Raw genomic sequence first — 21,646 nt, 5'->3', positions numbered from 1 at the left:
CTCCATCTATCTGGACCATCCAAACCTCCATCTATCTGGACCATCCAAACCTCCATCTATCTGGACCATCCAGACCTCCATCCATCTGGACCATCCAAACCTCCATCCATCTAGACCATCCAAACCTCCATCTATCTAGACCATCCAGACCTCCATCCATCTAGACCATCCAGACCTCCATCCATCTAGACCATCCAGACCTCCATCCATCTGGACCATCCAAACCTCCATCTATCTAGACCATCCAGACCTCCATCCATCTGGACCATCCAAACCTCCATCTATCTGGACCATCCAAAACTCCATCTATCTGGACCATCCAGACCTCCATCCATCTGGACCATCCAAACCTCCATCTATCTGGACCATCCACACCTTCATCCATCTGGACCATCCAGACCTCCATCTATCTAGACCATCCAGACCTCCATCCATCTGGACCATCCAAACCTCCATCTATCTAGACCATCCAGACCTCCATCCATCTGGACCATCCAAACCTCCATCTATCTGGACCATCCACACCTTCATCCATCTGGACCATCCAAACCTCCATCTATCTAGACCATCCAGACCTCCATCCATCTGGACCATCCAAACCTCCATCTATCTGGACCATCCACACCTTCATCCATCTGGACCATCCAGATTTTTTTTTTACCTATTTTTATGATGTTTAAAGATGTATTTACACTGCAGTACCACTCCAGAACTACAGGTGGTGCAGTCACAGTTTGTTGTTATATATTTAATCTTGTCCTGTCCAGCAGAGCAAGCAGATTGGTTGCCATGGTTGCCGTGCTGTGCCAAACAAACTTACTTAGCTAAGAGGATGTTAGTGGATATGATGGAAAAAAAGCTTTGTGGAAGTGTCCCCTGGATATTGTTCTTCAATTGACTGTTGCTAAGTTACATCTTTTAGCTGGACCTGATGAGGGGAAACTGAGGAAGGGGAATGTGAAGAAACGAAAAGGGAAACAAAGATGCAACATACCGAAAACAACAACAACTGTACAACCAAACAGAGAACCCCTACAAACAGCTGTTACACCTGAAACCCAACACAAAACATCTGACAACAAAGCAGACAATCATCAGGAACCCAGCCACAGTTTGTTACCAACAATAACAGAAACCTGCTTCTAGCAGTAAACAAAATGTGGTCATCCATCAAAGCTCTGGACTCAAAGACAGAAGTTATTAAAGTTTTTAAATCTTCATCTTTTTAAAAATAAAAAACAAACAAAACTCTGATAAATGAAGATCAAAGTGTGACTAATCTGTTAACATGTCGGCTATGTAGCATCTCATCCCAGATGACCTCCTCTGATCTGGAAACCACTTCCTTTCGTTTCTAATCACAGTGCTGTTACCACATCTGATCTGTCTCCATGATTCCTGGTGACCTCTGACCCCCGCGGGGAGCAGCTTACAGACCTGAGCAGGTCTGATCCAGTGGCATCTAAAGAGTGAGTGACATGGAAAGGCAACATAGCCACAGGTCACAAACACTGTTATCACCCATGTGGGAGAGACTCTCATCAACAGAACAATGTGCTCCACGCTGCAGGTTAGAACACCCCCACTCCCTCTCACACCTTCATCACAGGGCTTTTATCTGTTGATTCACAGGCTGATAGCTCCGGATGCTTCTCCTCCTCCTCAGTCAGCTCTCTGACTCAACACCTTATTGAATTCATGTCAGGGTTTAAAACCACAACTATGCAGGACATTAAAGCTTGTGGACCTGAGGGTGCCTTAATCAGCTGCCTGTTCTTTATCATATCAGGGAACGCTACCAGCACATTGATTACCTCTTTTAAAGTTGACAAACAAACTGAAGGGGACTGAATCTGCAGCTTTGCTATCGATGCATGCTAACGTTCATCTGGGAAAAGCTTCAGCCAACGGCCGGTATGGTTGGAGGAATATTCCACATATAAGGGCTATTCCCCATTTACAAACAGAATCACTTCAGACATTAAGATCAGATGATGGTGGCTTAACTAAATCCAGGAGAGCATAATGATATTAGAGATACGTATGTTCAGTCTGATAAGAGCTGTCAGTTTCACCAACACCTCGCATTAAAGTCCAGGTTTCAGTGTTTAAGTAATGAAGCTGTTAACCCAACTTAAACTGATGAGTCTCCATTTCAGCTCCACATTCAGATGCTCGGCTCAGAATCTGCTGGAAACATCATGAAAACATGGATCCATCCTGCCTTGGATCAACGCTTCAGGCTGCTGGTGGTGTAATGGTGGGGGGAGATTTTCTTGGTCCACTTTGGGTCCCTTAGTACCAACGTGGCCTGGTTTAACCAACACAGCCTACCTGAGTATTGTTGCTGACCATGTCCATCCCTTTATGACCACAGTGGAGCATCTTCTGATGCTACTTCCAGCAGGATAATGCACCATGTCACAAAGCTCAGATCATCTTGATGCTATCATGTCAATATGGAGCAAGATCTCCAAACAATGTTCCCAACACCTAGTTCAATCTATCACACCAAGAATTAAAAACGGGTGGGTCCAACCTGGTACTAGAAGGTGGTCCTAATAAAGTGGACAGCTGGATCCAAACTAGACTCTAAATAAGCTCCACAGTTCATCCAGGACCAACAGAAGGGGTATCACAGCAGCAGTAAAACGCTTTGGAAATGCCAACAAAGGCCGAGTAGTTTGCAGTGAGGCCACAGAAATTTTTATTTTTTTTTTATGATCAATGACTTTTAAAAACTGCAGATGACAGGGAAATGTGAGACCGCTGGATGACGTTAATATATCTCAGAAAATGATGGTTTAGGTTCAGAGCAGCCGACATCCTGATATGGAAGCTCTGACTCTTCCTGTTCCCATCTGGTGATCAACCAGAGACCTCTGCAAATTAAAGAACACAACGGCTGCATTCATTTTTAATTCTGCCAGCAAACACATGAAATTACGCAGCTCCAGTTGGGCTCAGAATACATAATGAACTCTAAGTGGAGAGAATAAAGAGAAAGACAAGTAAAGACGGAGAAATGATGGTTGACAGATATTTGTCCAACAGTGAAAGCTCATGTAAGAAATATTTTCGGCACAGTAACAAACTCATGACAATGAGAAATAAAGCAAAACCCACAATCAGAAAAGATGTTTCACACCTTCATCATTCCTGATAAGCTGGATGTTGCAGCAGAATCTGAATCTAAAGCTTCTTTTTTATCTGCAACGTTCGGTTAAAACAAAGAAATTTCATCTTCATCAGTTCATCATGAAAATCTAGCTGATGGATCATTATCCATCAGTCCGTCAGTCCATCCGTCCATCCGTCCATCCATCCATCCATCCATCCATGGATGAACAGCTAACGCCTAGACCACAGGCTCCAACATTATCAGCTAACACTAAGACCATGGGTCCTAACAGCAGCTAACACTAAGACTGTGGGCTCCAACATTAGCAGCTAATGCTAGGATCTGGGGCTCCAACATTAGCAGCTAATGCTAGGATCTGGGGCTCCAACATTAGCAGCTAATGCTAGGATCTGGGGCTCCAACATTAGCTGCTAATGCTAGGATCTGGGGCTCCAACATTATCTGCTAATGCTAGGATCTGGGGCTCCAACATTAGCTGCTAATGCTGAAGGTGGATTTATGCTCGCATGACATTTGCATGTGGTCGGCTACGACGTAGCTGACACTAGTGAGTTTGCTCTTCCACTCGAGCGTAGGGCATACGCGCCGTCTTGGTTTTGTGTTGCAGTTTCTCCTCCTAACTTGAAGGTGGCAGCAGGGGTGGTATCAGCCGGTAAACTTACCAGGTCAGAGTTCTTTTGATGGTTCACTTCAGTTTGGTAGGTATTTTCTGTTTTAAAACAACAATGGCATCCAGTAAGGTGCAGTGTCTTTATTAGCTTGTGGAAGAAAAATAAGAAATGATTCGATCCACTGGTTATTGTTTTTAAAAACTGTGGTTACCACACAAATTTAGCAAGAAGATCCAGATATCAGGCAACACGTGATCCCAAACTGACCAATCACAAGGGAGTATCTCCGTGTAACTGTCTGCATAGGGGGGGTGCATGTCAGGAAGAGGTGTGTGTCGAGCCTACTGCAGTTACGCAAACACCGTGCAACTATATATCCGCCTTAAGACTGCGACTCTAACATAAGCAGCTAACACTAAGACCATGGGCTCCAACATTAGCAGCTAACGTTAAGATCGTGGGTTCCAACATTAGCAGCTAACGCTAGGACCTGGGGCTCCAACATTAGCAGCTAATGCTAAGACTGCAGGCTCCAACATTAGCAGCTAACACTAAGACCGTGGTTTCCAACATTATCAGCTAATGCTAAGACTGCAGGCTCCAACATTAGCAGCTAACGTTAAGATCGTGGGTTCCAACATTAGCAGCTAACGCTAGGACCTGGGGCTCCAACATTAGCAGCTAACACTAAGACCGTGGTTTCCAACATTAGCAGCTAATGCTAAGACTGCAGGCTCCAACATTAGCAGCTAATGCTAAGATTGCAAGCTCCAAAACTGGCGGCTAACACTAAGACCAGGGGCTCCAAACAAGCAGCAACCTCCGGCAATAAAATGTGCAAATGCTGAAGTGCAAAACATTGCAGTTAACCCCTCATCTACTAGGGACTGGCTCCAAAACAGAGCAAAACCCCAGAGACTCCCATTGAATTTTTTTATAACTCATCCGTTTAGATTTTATTTAATCTTGAAATTTGGCATAGTTAGGGGCTTGTCTTTTTTATTGACAGGTTTCCAATATCTGCTGCAAGAAGGGAGAGTGTAGCACAAATGTGGTTTTTAGCCGACTAACAGCGCACCTTAGCTTTAGCTCACCTACCTCCGTTAGCCGGTTAGCTCACATTAGATCAGAGTTGGCTCAGTTAGCTCTTAGCTACAGGCAGCTTGGAGTTTGATTGGTGTCAATCATCCACCCCCACCTTCACAGTCCCCATCTCAGCTCCACCTCTTTGCCCATTTTTTGAATTTTCTGGGAATCACGACAAGATGGCGACAGTGGGAACAGCCCAATGAGTTTCAATTCAGCTCTTCGGAAACCTACAGGTGACATCTCGGAAGCTGCGTCCATCTTTTATATACAGTCTATGGCTTCAACATTAGCAGCTAACGCTAAGTCCTCTACACAACTCTACCAAGTCATCACATTTCCATTTTTTTTTCAGCTGAGCAACACGTCTTTTAAAACTGCTGCACATATAAAGTGGATCAATTTCATGTATGGATCATTTTGCTAAAGGTCAGCACTCATCCAGGAAACAGAACATTTTGAACCACAGGTCATCTGTAAACACTTTGCAAACCTTTTAAACCTCAGATCCTATCATCAGCTCAACACACACACACACACACACACACACACACACACACACACACACACCAGCATCAGTCACACTCTACGCTGGCCATCATGTAGTGGGACAGGAAGGAGTTTTTCCCAAACCAGATTCTCCACATTCTTCTTCAGCACTGAGGTCCATTTATAGCAAATGGCCCAAGTTAATTCCCACAGCAGCGACTTTCAGCATCTTCGCCTGAACGGGAACATGAGCAAAATGTTCTTATCCAAGTATATCCATGAGATCGGAGCTCTGCTCGCCAACAAAAACACACTTCAGGGGGATGGGAAGTTCTCAGAAGGCAACTTTATTTTTAGATAATACCTTCTTCACTACATTCCTACTACACTTCACCAGAAAACACGACATTTAGTGGCTGGATTGTAAACTCCTGTACGGGATAGAAATGCCTGGAAAACTTCCGTAGATCACCTAAAGCAGGCATGTCAAACTGGTCCAGCAAAGGGCCGTGTGGCTGCAGGTTTTTGTTCCAGCCAGCCAAGAGCACACAGTTTGACCAATCAGCTGTCTGAAGACTGAGATCAGTTGATTGAATCAGTCAAATCTGGTGTGCTGCTGCTTGGTTGGAACAAAAACCTGCAGCCACACGGCCCTTTGCTGGACCAGTTTGACATATGTGACCTAAAGGGTAACTATGCATCACAGTTTACCCCACAGAGCTACACATTACTGCTCCTGAGACACTGATGATGGTAGAAGAGATGGACCTCGGGGAGAGCTGCTGAAGGTTTAAGAGTTTAAGGAAAAAGGTTTGATTAATGCATAAAACTTACATTTGTGTTTACATTTGTTACAAATCTTCAAAGGCCAGAGAAATAATCTATCAAGGCATTTAATGAAACCATCAAGCCAACTGAGAAGACGACAACTCAGTCTGCTCCGGCTGTTTCTGCACCACCAACGCCGACGTGCACCCTCCCGTCTTATCACTTATTCATCAAGCCATGCCGCTGCTGACGATACACTGGAGGTGGTCCAGAGAAGAGAACAACAAGGACACATCTGCAGCAGATGCGGCAATGCCACACTCACTGTTGCATCAAGTCAAAAAGAGCAGCCGAGCATGACTTCATGAAAGAAGCAGCCCAGCAACCGGTTCTCTGAGCATCACAGCAAACTGAAGGACGGCTGGACAGAAATCCATCTGGATCCCAGGCCTGCTGCTGCTGCTGGGGGAAACATCACTAACATCCTGCACAACTGCTTACACTTTACATTTTTATCAAGAATTTAGCATCATTCTCCTTTCATTCAAAATAAAGCTGCTGCCTGGAATAAAAGAGACATTCAGTGGAAGCAGCCGTGTTAAATGTTTCCCCTAAATGCATTTTTCATTCAGTCCGTTTAAAGGAAACATGAAGGTTGCAGCAGAAGAAAAAAAACACACTTTCAGGGAATGAAAATGTGCAAGAAATTGAAAATCTGAACACACAGAGGAGAAAATCTGGTTGGTGTGTCACTTTGCAGGCCAAAGCAGCCCTGTGATGGTGACTGACCCCGGGGGAAGTCTCAGAGATGAGAGCTCCACACATGAATTTATTCCACACATGAGCCTGCTTTCAACAGGATCCACAGAAAAAAACTGCAATGCATCTGCCCGATGAGACCTCGAAGAAAGGATTGCAGCAAAAACAAATCTCTGCAGTCACAGCTGAAACTGGGCCACAAACTGCAGAAATTCACTGTTTTCAACCTACCTCATCAAAGCTGCTGTCTTCCTTCTTGAAAGCTGCAGAGAAAAGAGAAGACAGAGTTTAGTTCCTGTCTGTGCATCCTCGACTCGTTTCCTGCCACAGAATCTCCATTCAGACAAGGCCACGAAGCATCGGCTGCCTGCTCTCCGTCAGCAGGGACTTTCACCCTTTCAGCTCAGTTTTCATCCATTCCCGGTCACCATTCTGGTTGTTTTCCAGTTGGGAGGATTCTTTTTGTCAAAAAGTGTTTCTCTTGAAGAAATAAGAATTTCTAAGTTAGATTTTTATTAAAAGATGACAGGATAACTGGGGACATTTTACTACCCTGTTGGGTTGTAAAATGTTGACAAAACAGGTCCTGAAAACATTACGGATTAATATTATTTCCAGCTTGTGCTCTGATCACTTGATCAGCTTCAGTCCAAATCACAAATACCAAATATGGAATTGTTCAGATTATATTAACATAACATAATGTCAAGTTTTAATGAAAAAATACACATAAAACTAGTTATGTTCCATATAATACTACAAAAAAAATCGTCTAACATGTATTTAATAGAAAAGAACACTATTTCGTGTCTTATATAGAAACTGTGATGTCATGTAATCAGATTGTCAATTAAAGGGTTAAAATCATTTGAATAATTACATAACTGGTATATCTGATTAGAAATTACATTGATTTAGTGATGCGAGCAAAAAAGGTGGAAAAGAATATTAATGTGCAATGTTTTTGTAGCAGTTTTTGGAGAAGACGTTTTTGTCCTCTAAAGCACTGATTCCCAGCCATGGTCCTCCAGGCCCACTATCCTGCAGGTCTTGGAAGTCTGTAGAAGTTGAGAGAATATTAACATTTTTATTTATGACTAAGAATCCAGATGTATTATATTACTGAAGCAGAGAGAATAAATGAATAAATAAATCAATAAAAAGTGTGAGATGAAGAGATGAAGAAGTCTCCCACTGAAGAGCATTTCCTGCCAGAATGAGGCCTTCTAGAGGATTGTGGGTAAATTTTGGATTATATTTACACACAGGCAGTCTGAACCCTCCAGAAGACGCTTCCTCTGAGGGACACGATATGAGACACAAACAATAAGATGAGGAGAGAAGGAGGACTGAAGTCACCTCATTACTGCTTCTGCTGCTTCTTCTGACTGGAAGAAATCAAACATGAAACAGCAACTTCTCTCTAACAGAAAGGTGTGAAGGTGTTCTCACAGCTCATTTAGAGGAAGAATCCATCAAACAGCAGCTTTACTGGAGGAGTTGAAAGTGAATCTGTGATGAGGTATATTTATAGCTTTGTATTATTAGATTTACTTAACCTTTCACTGTCCTGGGAACTCACACTCGTCTCCAGGAACGCCACATTCATCATTTTCTGTTTTACAGGAACGCTGGCCTGATGTGACACTGACTGAAATCAGCTTCTCGTTCCTTGGCTCACAGAACAAGTTCAGATCTGAAGGTTTTCACTCCTCATTCATCAGTCACGAGGCTCCATCTCAGTTCAGGCCCTCTGCCACTTTCCTAAAGACACATGTTTTTATGTATTTCCAGTTTAGACGTGAGGTCAGCTCTAGATGCCGGCCAGAGAGAGAGAGAGACTTAGAGAGAGAGACAGAGAGAGAGAGATAGAGAGAGGGAAAGAAAGAGAGAGAGAGAGACAGAGAGAGAGACAGAGAGAGAGAGCGACAGAGAGAGAGACAGAGACAGATAGAGAGAGAGACTGAGAGAGAGAGACAGAGAGAGAGAGACAGAGAAAGGGAGAGAAAGAGAGAGACTGAGAGAGAGAGCGACAGAGAGAGAGACAGAAACAGATAGAGAGAGAGACAAAGAGAGAGAGATAGAGAGAGGGAAAGAAAGAGAGAGAGAGAGCGACAGAGAGAGAGAGAGAGACAGAGAAAGGGAGAGAAAGAGAGAGACTGAGAGAGACTGAGAGAGAGAGACAGAGAGCGAGAGCGATGTCTATTATGTGTATTTCTGGAGTTGTCGCTGCCCAGAAGCATCTCTAGGCTGACATACCAGCCGCACTATAAGTTTTTCATCCAGTACACCACGTGATGTTGCAGCTTTACACTCTACGTCACACACTAGCAAGCGGATATAAACACACCAGCTGTTCTGAATGTGCACCAAAGAAACACAAGAGAACACTTTTGGAGGAAGAGAGAAAAAGAAAGAGATAAGATTCGAGATTGACAGATTAACTTTTCCTGGCTGGACAGATCTCAGAGAAGAGACGGGATGAAGACGATGTCGGATTAGCCGTCGTTAGGGGAGATCTCAGAGAAGAGACGGGATGAAGACGATGCCGGATTAGCTGTCGTTGGGGGAGGTCTCAGAGAAAAGACGGGATGAAGACGATGCTGGATTAGCCGTCGCTGGGGGAGATCTCAGAGAAGAGACGGGATGAAGACGATGCCGGATTAGCTGTCGTTGGGGGAGGTCTCAGAGAAAAGACGGGATGAAGACGATGCTGGATTAGCCGTCGCTGGGGGAGATCTCAGAGAACAGACGGGATGAAGACGATGCCGGATTAGCCGTCGCTGGGGGAGATCTCAGAGAAGAGACGGGATGAAGACGATGCCGGATTAGCTGTCGTTAGGGGAGATCTCAGAGAAAAGACGGGATGAAGACGATGCTGGATTAGCCGTCGTTGGGGGAGGTCTCAGAGAAAAGACGGGATGAAGACGATGCCGGATTAGCCATTGTTGGAGGAGATCTCAGAGAAGAGACGGGACGAAGACGATGCTGGATTAGCCGTCGTTAGGGGTGATCTCAGAGAAGAGACGGGATGAAGACGATGCCGGATTAGCCGTCGTTGGGGGAGGTCTCAGAGAAGAGACGGGATGAAGACGATGCCGGATTAGCCGTCGTTGGGGGAGGTCTCAGAGAAAAGACGGGATGAAGACGATGCTGGATTAGCCGTCGTTAGGGGAGATCTCAGAGAAGAGACGGGATGAAGACGATGCCGGATTAGCCGTCGTTGGGGGAGATCTCAGAGAAGAGACGGGATGAAGACGATGCCGGATTAGCCGTCGTTAGGGGAGATCTCAGAGAAAAGACGGGATGAAGACGATGCCGGATTAGCCATTGTTGGGGGAGATCTCAGAGAAGAGACGGGACGAAGACGATGCTGGATTAGCCGTCGTTAGGGGTGATCTCAGAGAAGAGACGGGACGAAGACGATGCCGGATTAGCCGTCGTTGGGGGAGGTCTCAGAGAAGAGACGGGATGAAGACGATGCCGGATTAGCCGTCGTTGGGGGAGGTCTCAGAGAAAAGACGGGATGAAGACGATGCTGGATTAGCCGTCGTTAGGGGAGATCTCAGAGAAGAGACGGGATGAAGACGATGCCGGATTAGCCGTCGTTGGGGGAGGTCTCAGAGAAAAGACGGGATGAAGACGATGCCGGATTAGCCGTCGTTGGGGGAGATCTCAGAGAAGAGACGGGATGAAGACGATGCCGGATTAGCCGTCGTTAGGGGGGATCTCAGAGAAAAGACGGGATGAAGACGATGCCGGATTAGCCATTGTTGGGGGAGATCTCAGAGAAGAGACGGGACGAAGACGATGCTGGATTAGCCGTCGTTAGGGGTGATCTCAGAGAAGAGACGGGACGAAGACGATGCCGGATTAGCCGTCGTTAGGGGTGATCTCAGAGAAGAGACGGGATGAAGACGATGCCGGATTAGCCGTCGTTGGGGGAGGTCTCAGAGAAGAGACGGGATGAAGACGATGCCGGATTAGCCGTCGTTGGGGGAGGTCTCAGAGAAAAGACGGGATGAAGACGATGCTGGATTAGCCGTCGTTAGGGGAGATCTCAGAGAAGAGACGGGATGAAGACGATGCTGGATTAGCCGTCGTTGGGGGAGGTCTCAGAGAAAAGACGGGACGAAGACGATGCCGGATTAGCCGTCGTTAGGGGAGATCTCAGAGAAGAGACGGGACGAAGACGATGCTGGATTAGCCGTCGTTAGGGGAGATCTCAGAGAAGAGACGGGACGAAGACGATGCCGGATTAGCCGTCGTTAGGGGAGATCTCAGAGAAGACGGGACGAAGACGATGCCGGATTAGCCGTCGTTAGGGGAGATCTCAGAGAAGAGACAGGATGAAGACGATGCTGGATTAGCCGTTGTTAGGGGAGATCTCAGAGAAGAGACGGGATGAAGACGATGCTGGATTAGCCACACACACAGTGAATAAATGTGCTGAAGTTCAGTAGTGGGGTTTAAATGAGTCGACATGCTCTGTGGAGTAATCCATTTCATATTTGAACATTGTAAATATTCCAGTTTTCAGCAGGACCTGGTCCAATGTGGTCAAAGTCCCCTAAAAAGCAACAGAATCCCTGTTAATGTATTCTCCAAATCGAAAACTTCAGCAACTAAGGCTGCCGTCTCAGCACGTTTCTTCCATCCACGCTCAGCGTCTGAGTTTCTCTGACGTGATATTAGAGGGAGACATCAGCAGATTCACATCCAGTCTACAACCTAACCACATCCTGGTACAGATGGGCCATTGTCATCAACCTGCTTCCTGAATGATTTGGTTTTACTGTTATGTGACCACCTTCTTAATCACACCTGAGCTACTTGTAGGTGCAGCCCCCCTCTGACCTTCCAGCCACTGAACAGCTGTCAGGGCTAATAGAGTTGCTGAAGGGCACGCTGCTGGCAGCGATGAGGGAGGATAAACCTCGACTAATGCCTGAGTGCTTGGATTCTTCCCACAGGTCCAATCATCACTTTATTAATAAACTTTCAGGAAGATGGTGGTTTAAATTCTTGGAGAAGGATCACTGAGGATTGTTTGATCTTACAAAGGTTTTTAAAACGCTTTGATTCTTTAATTAAAGAAATGTTGGTTCACACAGTTTTTATTGCAGGGATGTTACGTGATTGTCGAGGGAACAGTGTGAGAAATCAGATGTTACAACCAAATTCCAGAAATGCTGGGACAAAATGAAAACTAAGACAATATAATAATCAATGTTTTATTCACAGCAGAACAAACAGACCAAAACAAATGTCTAAACTCAGCTCATGCCAAATGTGGGCAACAAATTGCTACAAAAGCAAGAAAGTCCAAATGGATTCAGCTGGTAACAGAACATCCAGCATGGAAGGAAGTTAATTGAAATCTGGTGTGTAACATGACTAGACTTAGAGGCTCCCGGAAGTAAAGATGGGCAGATGCTCTCTAATCTGTAAAACAGTGCGAAAAACAACTGTAGAATGCTTCATAAACAAAAACTGCAAAGACTTTGCAACTCTCCTTATCTACCATGCATAATATCATTAAAAAGATTCAGAGAATCTGGTGGTGTCTCTGTGCGCAAGGGACAAGACCGAATATGCCGTTGTCTTCGGCCCTTAGACGACACTGCATCACTCATTAGCAGCGTTGGGCACCTCACTTTAAAGTAGGGATGTTCTGATACCTCTTCGGATACCTCTTCTGATACCTGGGGTTTAGGTATCTGCCGATGCCGAGCACCAATCTGATACCTGTGTTATTTTATCAAGAGGTTTACAGTTATTTTATTCTTCAGCTTCCCGTGACAGTGACGTGGATCTGATGGACATGAAACAGATAAATTCTTGCTATTGCTGGCCCATCCAGTAACAATACTTTGGGTTAAATATGAGACCAGAAATCGCTAGTTTCCTCCTTCTCAGATGAACCATAAGCAAGCACAAGAGAGACGGTGCTAGCATACTCCCCGATCCTGCCAAAAGTAAGGGTGTGTAGTTTCTATTATTATTAATTATTATTATTTTTATTAATTATAGTTCTTGCAAAAAGTAACAGAGTTACAGCATTACTAGAGTAACTAATTACTCAGAAAAGTAATTAGTTACTTTAAAAAAAAAAGGTTTAAATATGTTCCCTTTAACAGAACTTCAGATTCATCTGCATGTTGATTTCTTCATAGTAAACCTATATATTAGATCTAATGAATGAAATGGAAACTTAATGGAATTAATTACTAACAGGAAAGTGATGGACTCTAATCTCAGGCTGCTGGATGTGGCGTCCCCGCTCCTCCTCAGGCGGAGCTTCACCTGATTCTACCATGACGAAAGTCTTTGTTTCTGGTCATGATGAAGGTTTCTCAGAACGGGAAAGTGATGTCTGCGGTTCCAGATTAAAACTCTTCCTCTGCTTTCTCTGGACTCGACATTGCTGCGTCTCCTGGTCGTTTGTGTGAGTGTGGTTGTGTGTGCATGTGTTCGGCTACACACTGACTTACTCAAGACTGCCATGGCGTTTTACTCTTCATCAGTCAGTCATCATCACTGAGGCTCTGTGGTTGTTTCTCTCCTAAGCCCCGGTCAGATGAAGACAGTGTCAGTGTGCAGGATTAAAGTATAAAGCTATTAGCATCTTCAGGGGAAGAAGAATAATTCTGGAACGACTTCTGGCTGGATGCTGTTTCATTCTTAGCTTGCACCCAGTCACAACACAACATGGCAACTCTGCCTGCCTGCAGTCCAGATCTTTCACCAATACAAAACATCTGGAGCATCAGTTATATGAAATAAATGTGTAACTGGAATAGCCTGCTGTTATCAACATGTCTCATTCTTCAGCTTCACGTGACAGTGACATGGGTCTGACTGACATGAGACTGATAAATTTAGCTTACTATTGCTAGCACATTCAAAAATAATACTTTGAGGTAAATATGTGCAGGTATGAATGACAAACTGCAAGCTTCTTAGCTTTTTAAGCATGAAAAGCGCAGGTGTTGAACCTTGTCACCAGGACAAGTGTGGGTGTTAAACATCCTCATTCCCCATGGGTGTGACACCCTCAAATCCATCCATTAAGCAAGCCAACTCAACTTACCATCTTGCCTCTAGACACCCCCATGTCTCGCCATCATTAATGATGAATGCTGCGCATGCTTTAATTACATAAATTAATTACCGCCGTTAACACGTTATTTTTGATAGCCTTCATACATACACACACACACACACAAGATGTTATTAGCCCTTTTCAAAATGGCCAATATTGGCCATTATTTTGCCAATTATACACCGATTTATTCTTACTTTCTCATAAACAGTAAATGCTGATAAGTGTCTGAGTCGTGCAGAATGATATCCTAGCATCATTTGTCCACTAGATGGAGATCTGACTCCATTCAATCCCACAGTCATCCCCCTGTCTTTTCAACAGGGTTAGCTAGTAGCTACAGCCAGGTTACATTACAGCAGCGGAGCTTGCCGACAGCTTGTAATAATGTTGTAAAATTAATGACTCAGCATGTCTCCAGTTTCAGTTTAACTCTGGCTGCCGTATGTAATGACGAGTGGTGTGTGCTTCGTTGCGTTGGTCAGCTTTTTATTTACGCTTCATTGCTAAAGTTGTGCTAAATTAGCTAAGCCGTGTCCCTTCTGTTAGCAATAACATTGCTGTTGTTATCTCAACCTAGCATAGCGTTAGCTAAGTAGCCAGTAACTGCAGAAATAACGTAAGTGTGTAAATGGCTGAGCGTACATAACGAGCGTTCATCACTCCGTCAGCTGCAGGTTGAGGCGTATTTTAGGAGGAGAGATGTGGATGCAGAGGGGAGGTTTTTTCACTGCAGCACCAAAACTTTATTAATATTACAGTCTGTCTTCACCACCGTCATGATGTCATGTCTTAGTTTTACTTTGTCAGAAAATACTAACGTGAGCGGCTGTAACAGCGACTCTGTGTTACAGTTAGTGCCATACCATGGTGACCATTATATATAAAATACAACTCTATCAAAGATGACTTCTTTCTGACATTTGAGAAAAACATATCTGGTTTTTATTTTGGTTCATATATGATTTATACCATTATATATTTCATGGCAAAAAAAATAATGGAAAAAAGAAAATGTAATTTAACATTAAAGGGCATCAGAAGGCTGCATAAATAATGTCACTCATTGGTTAAATAAGGCGTACACCCATGGCCTAAGTCTAAAGATAAAATTAATCAGTACAACTGATAGCTACATTCATGTATGCACCATCGGTACAAAAATTGTACAATGCAAACTTTAAAATAAAATGCCCCACACTTAATGTTTTGGTTGATTTCATCTCACAGTTACCTGTTTACAACTTTTTAAACAGGGTTTTCTACCTGTACTTTAACCTACTTCTACTTTGCTTCAGCAAGAAGTACAAAACAAGATGTATTTAATAAACTCATCATTCATTTATACAATTCATTTATAGATTGACTTTTTTAAGGTTATATAATTCCCAGTTCTTTGCCAGGTGAACTAAACACCGTGGACACAGCAACAACAAAAGTTATTTTCTTTTTCTTTACGTCTTTTTGCTCCTAAACTGCAACATTTTCTTTTATGGTTTAGTAACCACATCAATACCATATCCGATATCCATAACTATATCCCTGATAGTTGCCTCCACTAACTCCTGACAGAAACAGCTGTTAAATTTCCACCTTCGCATGGAGCTCATAAAGTGGCATAAAGGTGATTCCTCCTGGGTTAAGCAGCTAGCTAGCCACAGGCTTAGCTCCCTTCACTTTACCCAGCAGCTAGCAGCAGCTAGCTTCAGGCTTAGCTTCCTTCACTTTACCCAGCAGCTAGCAGCAGCTAGCATCAGGCTTGGCTTCCTTCATTGTATCCAGCAGCTACCTCCAGGCTTAGCTTCCTTCACTTTACCCTGCAGCCAGCAGCAGCTAGCCTCAGGCTTAGCTCGCTTCACTTTACCCAGCAGCTAGCAGCAGCTAGCTTCAAGCTTAGCTCCCTTCACTTTAACCAGCAGCTAGCAGCAGCTAGCCTCAAGCTTAGCTTCCTTCACTTTAACCAGCAGCTAGCAGCAGCTAGCCTCAGGCTTAGCTCGCTTCACTTTACCCAGCAGCTAGCAGCAGCTAGCATCAGGCTTAGCTCCCTTCACTTTAACCAGCAGCTAGCAGCAGCTAGCCTCAGGCTTAGCTTCCTTCACTTTAACCAGCAGCTAGCCTCAGGCTTAGCTCGCTTCACTTTACCCAGCAGCTAGCTTCATGCTTGGCTTCCTTCACTTTACCCAGCAGCTAGCTTCATGCTTGGCTTCCTTCACTTTACCCAGCAGCTAGCTTCAGGCTTAGCTTCCTTCACTTTACCCAGCAGTGGTGAAGCAGACACAGGACTCTGCTGGAACTAGCAGAGCTGTGTGGTGTTTATTGCTAAAGCTGGTAGCAAAACATTCACCGCTAAACAGGAATTTTCTCACAGCAACTTCCTCTGCTCTGTTGTTCCCCCTCACCTCCCTCTCACTCTGTGTCGCTCTTTCTCTCCTCTCTAGCTCGACCACTCTTTAAGGGGCCTGGTAGTTCTTTTACTAGCGCTGCAAACAGCATCATTCTACTGCACATTGACACATAACCCTTACAATCTGTTTTTTAAATCAATGTAATCTGGTGGGCCAGACATAATTGGCTGGTCTGCGAGCTGCCAGTTGCCAAACACAGGTTTAGACTTTTGTTATGTTCCGTATGTTCTGCTGTGGATAAAATATTGGCTTATGTGATTTGAAGGTCTGTTAGTTTTAATTTTGTTCAAATTTAAAGAACTTCCCAATTTTTAATAATAATAATAATAATAAATTTTATTTGTAACGCACTTTACATTCCAAGGAATCTCAATCCCAATTTCTGGAATCCCAATTTTTCTGGACTTCGTTGTTGTGGTTTGAGCCACTCTGCATCGCTGACTGAGACGTAATTACCGTAACATCATCTAATGGTTTGTGAACGGCTAAATGCTGAAAGCTGACGAGTTAAAAATGTGTGCATCTTTGAAGCTTTTTATCAGTTTAATAATAGACAAAAACAACCACCAACACACTGACTGGAAACATGGAATATAGAAACTTATTTTACATCCCCTCGAGGCCATCAGTGGTACTGAATACTCATTTTTATACAGTCTTCAGGTAAAACATTAAACTACTGGTCCCAACACATTACCCGTCTGGATTCACTCCCAAATGTTTAATCCAACCATCTTTCTTTATGATCTTAATACACAAATTGCTCTCATTAGCCAAACCTGAGATCAGGGCTCAGAGAATGTGGAGAAACTCCGGATCAGTCTATGTTGTTTTAATTAGATGTGATGCAGCTGGTCCACTGGGACCTGTTAGCTCAACAGTGCTACAAGGACATAAACAATAAAACTGGCTCTGGAGGCTTCTTTGTGAAAGCATCTGTGGAGATGAGGGAGAGGCTGATCGATGCTCAGAGATGTGTTGATTTAGATAGGAGGAAAGATAGCCAATAAGAGATGAGCATCAGCAAAGCAGAAAAGTCAATGCCAATCTCTCTTTCTCCCACAGCATTGACCCAAACTCACTCCCATCCGTCTATGACCTTATCAGCTTATTTTTCTCCAGCGGTCCGTCTCTAACAGCCACTGTACCTGTGAAGGTCGAACCCTGCCTGCCTGTAAACCTGAGATATGATAAGATGTGATCTTTACATCCAGAGATGTGATTGTGAGAAGAGGCAGGTGGTTTCACATTAAGAGATTCTTCAAAAATATAAGTCTATTGTCTAATAGACCAGACTGAAGAGGCTGTTCATCCAGCTGTTCACTCATCTCACAGCTGGATGAACATGTCGGATATTTCTCTCTGCAGCTGAAAGGAAGCATTTTATGTGTTTGAGATTTTCCTCCTGGAAGCTCCTGCTTGGTGTTTTTGTTTATTTTTGGTTCTCCTTTTCTTTAAGGTGGTGGAAACCTTCCTCAGAGGTTTTCTCCATGTCGACATAACAGCATCACACAGTTGCTGCAGGTTTGTCGGCTGCATCCATGATGAGAATCTCCCGTTCCACCACATCCCAAAGCTGCTCTACTGGACTGAGATCTGGTGGCTGTGGAGGCCGTTGGAGTCCAGTGAACTCACCGTCATGTTCTAGAAAGCAGGTGGAGATTATCTGAGCTTTGTGACATGGTGCATTATCCTGCTGGAAGTAGCATCAGAAGATGCTCCACTGTGGTCATAAAGGGATGGACATGGTCAGCAACAATACTCAGCCTGAATGTCCATCCTGATCCTGATCCATCCTGCATGGATCCATGTTTTCATGATGTTTCTAGCAGATTCTGAGCCGAGCATCTGAATGTGGAGCTGAAATGGAGACTCATCAGACCAGCAACGTTTCTCCATCTTCTATTGTCCAGTGTTGGTGAGTGTGTGTGAATTGTAGCCTCAGTTTCCTGTTCTTAGCTGGCAGGAGGCAGACTTTGGTTGCTGATTGGACTTCCTGTTGTCTTTCTATCATCTCCAACCAGTCTGCCCGTTCTCTGGGGCACTGAAAAGGGGGGGTTAAGGGGAAGGATTCTAGGGGCCCATGGCTGACAGGGGCCCAGAAGGCCCTCAGTGCAATTGAAATACTAATATAATTACCTAATACTCAATGATAAACTTACAATCACGCAAACATTTTAGTTACAATGCAATGATATCACCAAGTTTCTTTGTTTGGAAACATTTCGGTACACCCCCCCTCTATATTTCCCTTAAATGGTTCAGTCCACCTGCTCCTTCAGCTGCAGAGCTACAGACAGACAGCGAGTGGATGGTAAGACAGCAGGATGCCTCAAAAATCTGGAAGTTTAAAAAGAAAAAGCTGAGACTGGAGAGAGAACAGAGGGGTGGACAGTATGTCACCCAGTTCTTTCAGAGGCGAGGCGGTCAGTTAGTTCGTCTGATGGAAAGTTGTGGAACATCAGCTTGTTGTCTCTTCTAAACTTTGTCCATATAAGCTAGCTCACTTTGCTCCATATTAGCTCTTATTCCTGAAGAAAACTCTGGATTTTATTCATTTCACTTCTGTTTCAGTCAAATAATCAAGGCAGACAAACGATTAGCAAGCTGCTAAAAACAAATCACGCATGTTCAGACACGAGAGCAGCCGAAGCAGATGCTGCCAGACCCCCCTCCCCTCCCCACCTCACCTGAACATGTCCAGGTGGCCCTGAGGAAGGAGGTGAGTGTTGAATTAATTGATTATTGTGGAGAAAAAACATGATATAATAGAAAAAATCGTTCTGCATTATTAATAGTAAATAACTAATAGTTTGTATTTATTTTAGAAAGATTTGAACGGTTCTCAGCTGTCTCTGTAACGTAGGTCAGGTCAGTAGTTCGGGACTCGTCCTCCTGCTTTGCAGCAGGAACATTTCTAGTGCAGCAGACTGGGTGACGACTTTCAATCCAACCAGAGAAATATTTACATTTTCTAGATATCAGAAGATTAACTAGCAACAACCATATAGCATCATATATGTTTCCTCACTAATCTAAAGCTTCACCTGTGAGTCTACAGATGTGGAGATAAATTAGACTTCATGTGTTGCTACATGAGGAGACGATGACGTGGAGGATTGGTAGTCAGATCAGTTTCCCTTCACATTGTGGGTGAAATCACTGAAAGCTCCTTTAAGTAAAACAAATAGTGGGAGGCCACCAGAAATAAGGATTGTGATGCTGTTACACATGACATTACATCGTTGGAGATACTATATAATAGAACAGCTGATAGAAAAGAAAGCTGGACTTCAGGACTTGATAAGTGGTTTTCCAGGGAGAAAACTCCACGTTGGGCTCTGGGTGAAAAACGCTGAGCAAGAACAGTGATGGTGAATATGACTGCATGAGAATGACTCAGCAATAATGCACCTTTACCTCTCCTTGATATCTTATTACACAAAGTTCTACCTTTTAAAATGTGATTATTTCATTTTAAAGACGCTCCCAGCCGTTGTTTGGTTGTAAATCTCCACATTGGTTTGTTCGTGACCGTTTTACATTCAGTTCATATAAAACAATAAACCATGTGAGGTCCTAGTTTCTGTTTCTGAGCCTATTGAATTTATTTTACTTCTGATTTTATTTATTTATTTATTTGGTTGTTTGTTTGTTTGTTTTTATTAATTTTTTGTTGCCTCTTGATGAGAATTTAATCACATATTTAGCCTAGAACTTGGCTCTGCCTTTGCTTCATGAAATATTGTTTAAGGCAATAAAAAAAGATCAAGCTGGTCTTCACTGACCACAGCATGCAGCTTTTCTAAAACCACCAACCATGACACCAAAACTTTCCTCCTGATTCTCCAGGTTTTCACCTCTTCAGCATTCAAGTGTAAAACAAAAGATCAAATGTCTGATTCTGACCTTCAGTCCAACACGTCTGAGAAAATGAGACATTTCTTACGTGGAAACACAGTTAAAGGATTGTTGTCGTGATTGTTGACTGTAAAACAACAATAAACACAAGGATCGTCTTCCTGACTGCAGTAAGAAAATCATGCTTTTTTTTCTTTCCACAAACCGAGGACAGGACGGCTGATGGTGAACACCAACTATAATGTTTGCATCTAAATGCCACCTCCACCTCGGAAATGACCAAACAAGTGCTGAGTTTTATCTGCATGCTTCTGAGCTTCCACATAAAGTGGAAAAACTGGGAGAAATCCGGGCTGATGTGTGTTTTCAGACGTCTCCTCAGCAGGAAGCAGCAGTCCAAGCTGCTGCTGCAGCTGCAGACATTTCACAACTCGTTTCTGCACAAAGGCTGGAAAAGGGGCTGAAAAGGGGCTGAAAAGGGGGAAGCGCGTCCCGTTACTCACCAATACTCCTGAAACTCTCAGACAAAGTTCTCCTCAACTTTTTCATTTTGCCGATTTTCTCGGCAGGCTGGGAGGCGGGCATCAGGTCGCACATTTTTCTCTCCCCCCTCTTTTTCCCGGACTTTGGCAGCGGAGCGGCTGTGGCTGGAAGCGGAGAGGAGTCGCCGATGTTCGGGCAGCCCTGCGGGGCTCCTTCAGCAGTCTCATCAACCACAGGACAAATAGCTTCCGATTTTCCTCAGGAATAAAACTACATGTCCAAACAAACCAGGCAGGAAAACCGACGCATCCGAGCTGAAACGCGTGCGTAATTGGTCGCGCTTTTGCGCCCCGGTTCGGTCTCCAGCTCCAGCTCTTTTCTTCCCTCTCTTTCCCAGTTGCTCCCAGCTTCACCGCAATCTAGATGTCATTTTTGGGATTCTCTCTCCGGTTTCGACCTGGAGACCCCGCCCTTGGCGCGCGGATTGGAGGAGTCTCCGGAGGAACCAGGTTTCCATTCGTCCCGGAGCATGACCGTCAGACAACCGGCGCCGCCCTGCAATGTGTTGCAGGAGGAGGAATATTTTCATTGAGACGAGCTGCCCTTTGCAGGACCAGGTCATTGCGCACCCTTCTCCACCACAGCCACACACACGCACGCGCACACATCGGCTATGATTGTATTAGTCGGTTTTTTTGTCGTTTCTGTTCCCATTTTTATTTATTTTATTGTTTTTCCTCAACTGGAGTTAATCAGTTTCTTCTCACAATGAATCAAATTAAATGAATAAATAAATAGAAATGAATGAATCCCGCCTTGTTGTTGATTCCAGCAGTAGGATTAACTATCAGCTTTCCAACCTCTGCATCAGTAATCTGAAGCCCCAGAGCTCCTCTCTGTTCTTTGTTTAATCTTCAATCTGATCATGTCTGCGCTG

The 21,646-nt window shown here is 44.1% G+C and overlaps 1 protein-coding gene across 1 annotated transcript in view; it reads right to left on the bottom strand.

Annotated features, from left to right (window-relative positions):
* Positions 1-21,144, bottom strand: part of cdk14 (cyclin-dependent kinase 14) — a 224,722-nt gene extending 203,578 nt beyond the window's left edge. Inside the window, exons 1-2 of the mRNA XM_041988484.1 lie at positions 20,730-21,144; positions 7,087-7,118 (exon numbers count right to left, since the gene is read on the bottom strand). Of these exons, the coding sequence (XP_041844418.1) occupies positions 7,087-7,118; positions 20,730-20,823 (126 nt within the window). The 5' untranslated portion in view covers positions 20,824-21,144. The remainder of the gene's footprint in view (positions 1-7,086; positions 7,119-20,729) is intronic.
* Positions 21,145-21,646: the final 502 nt, after the last annotated feature.

Source organism: Melanotaenia boesemani, chromosome 6, assembly GCF_017639745.1.
Source record: "Melanotaenia boesemani isolate fMelBoe1 chromosome 6, fMelBoe1.pri, whole genome shotgun sequence".
In the NCBI taxonomy this organism is placed as follows: Eukaryota; Metazoa; Chordata; class Actinopteri; order Atheriniformes; family Melanotaeniidae; genus Melanotaenia; species Melanotaenia boesemani.
The sequence above is the reverse complement of the archived record's forward strand: the minus strand, read 5'-3'. Positions and strand labels throughout refer to the sequence as shown.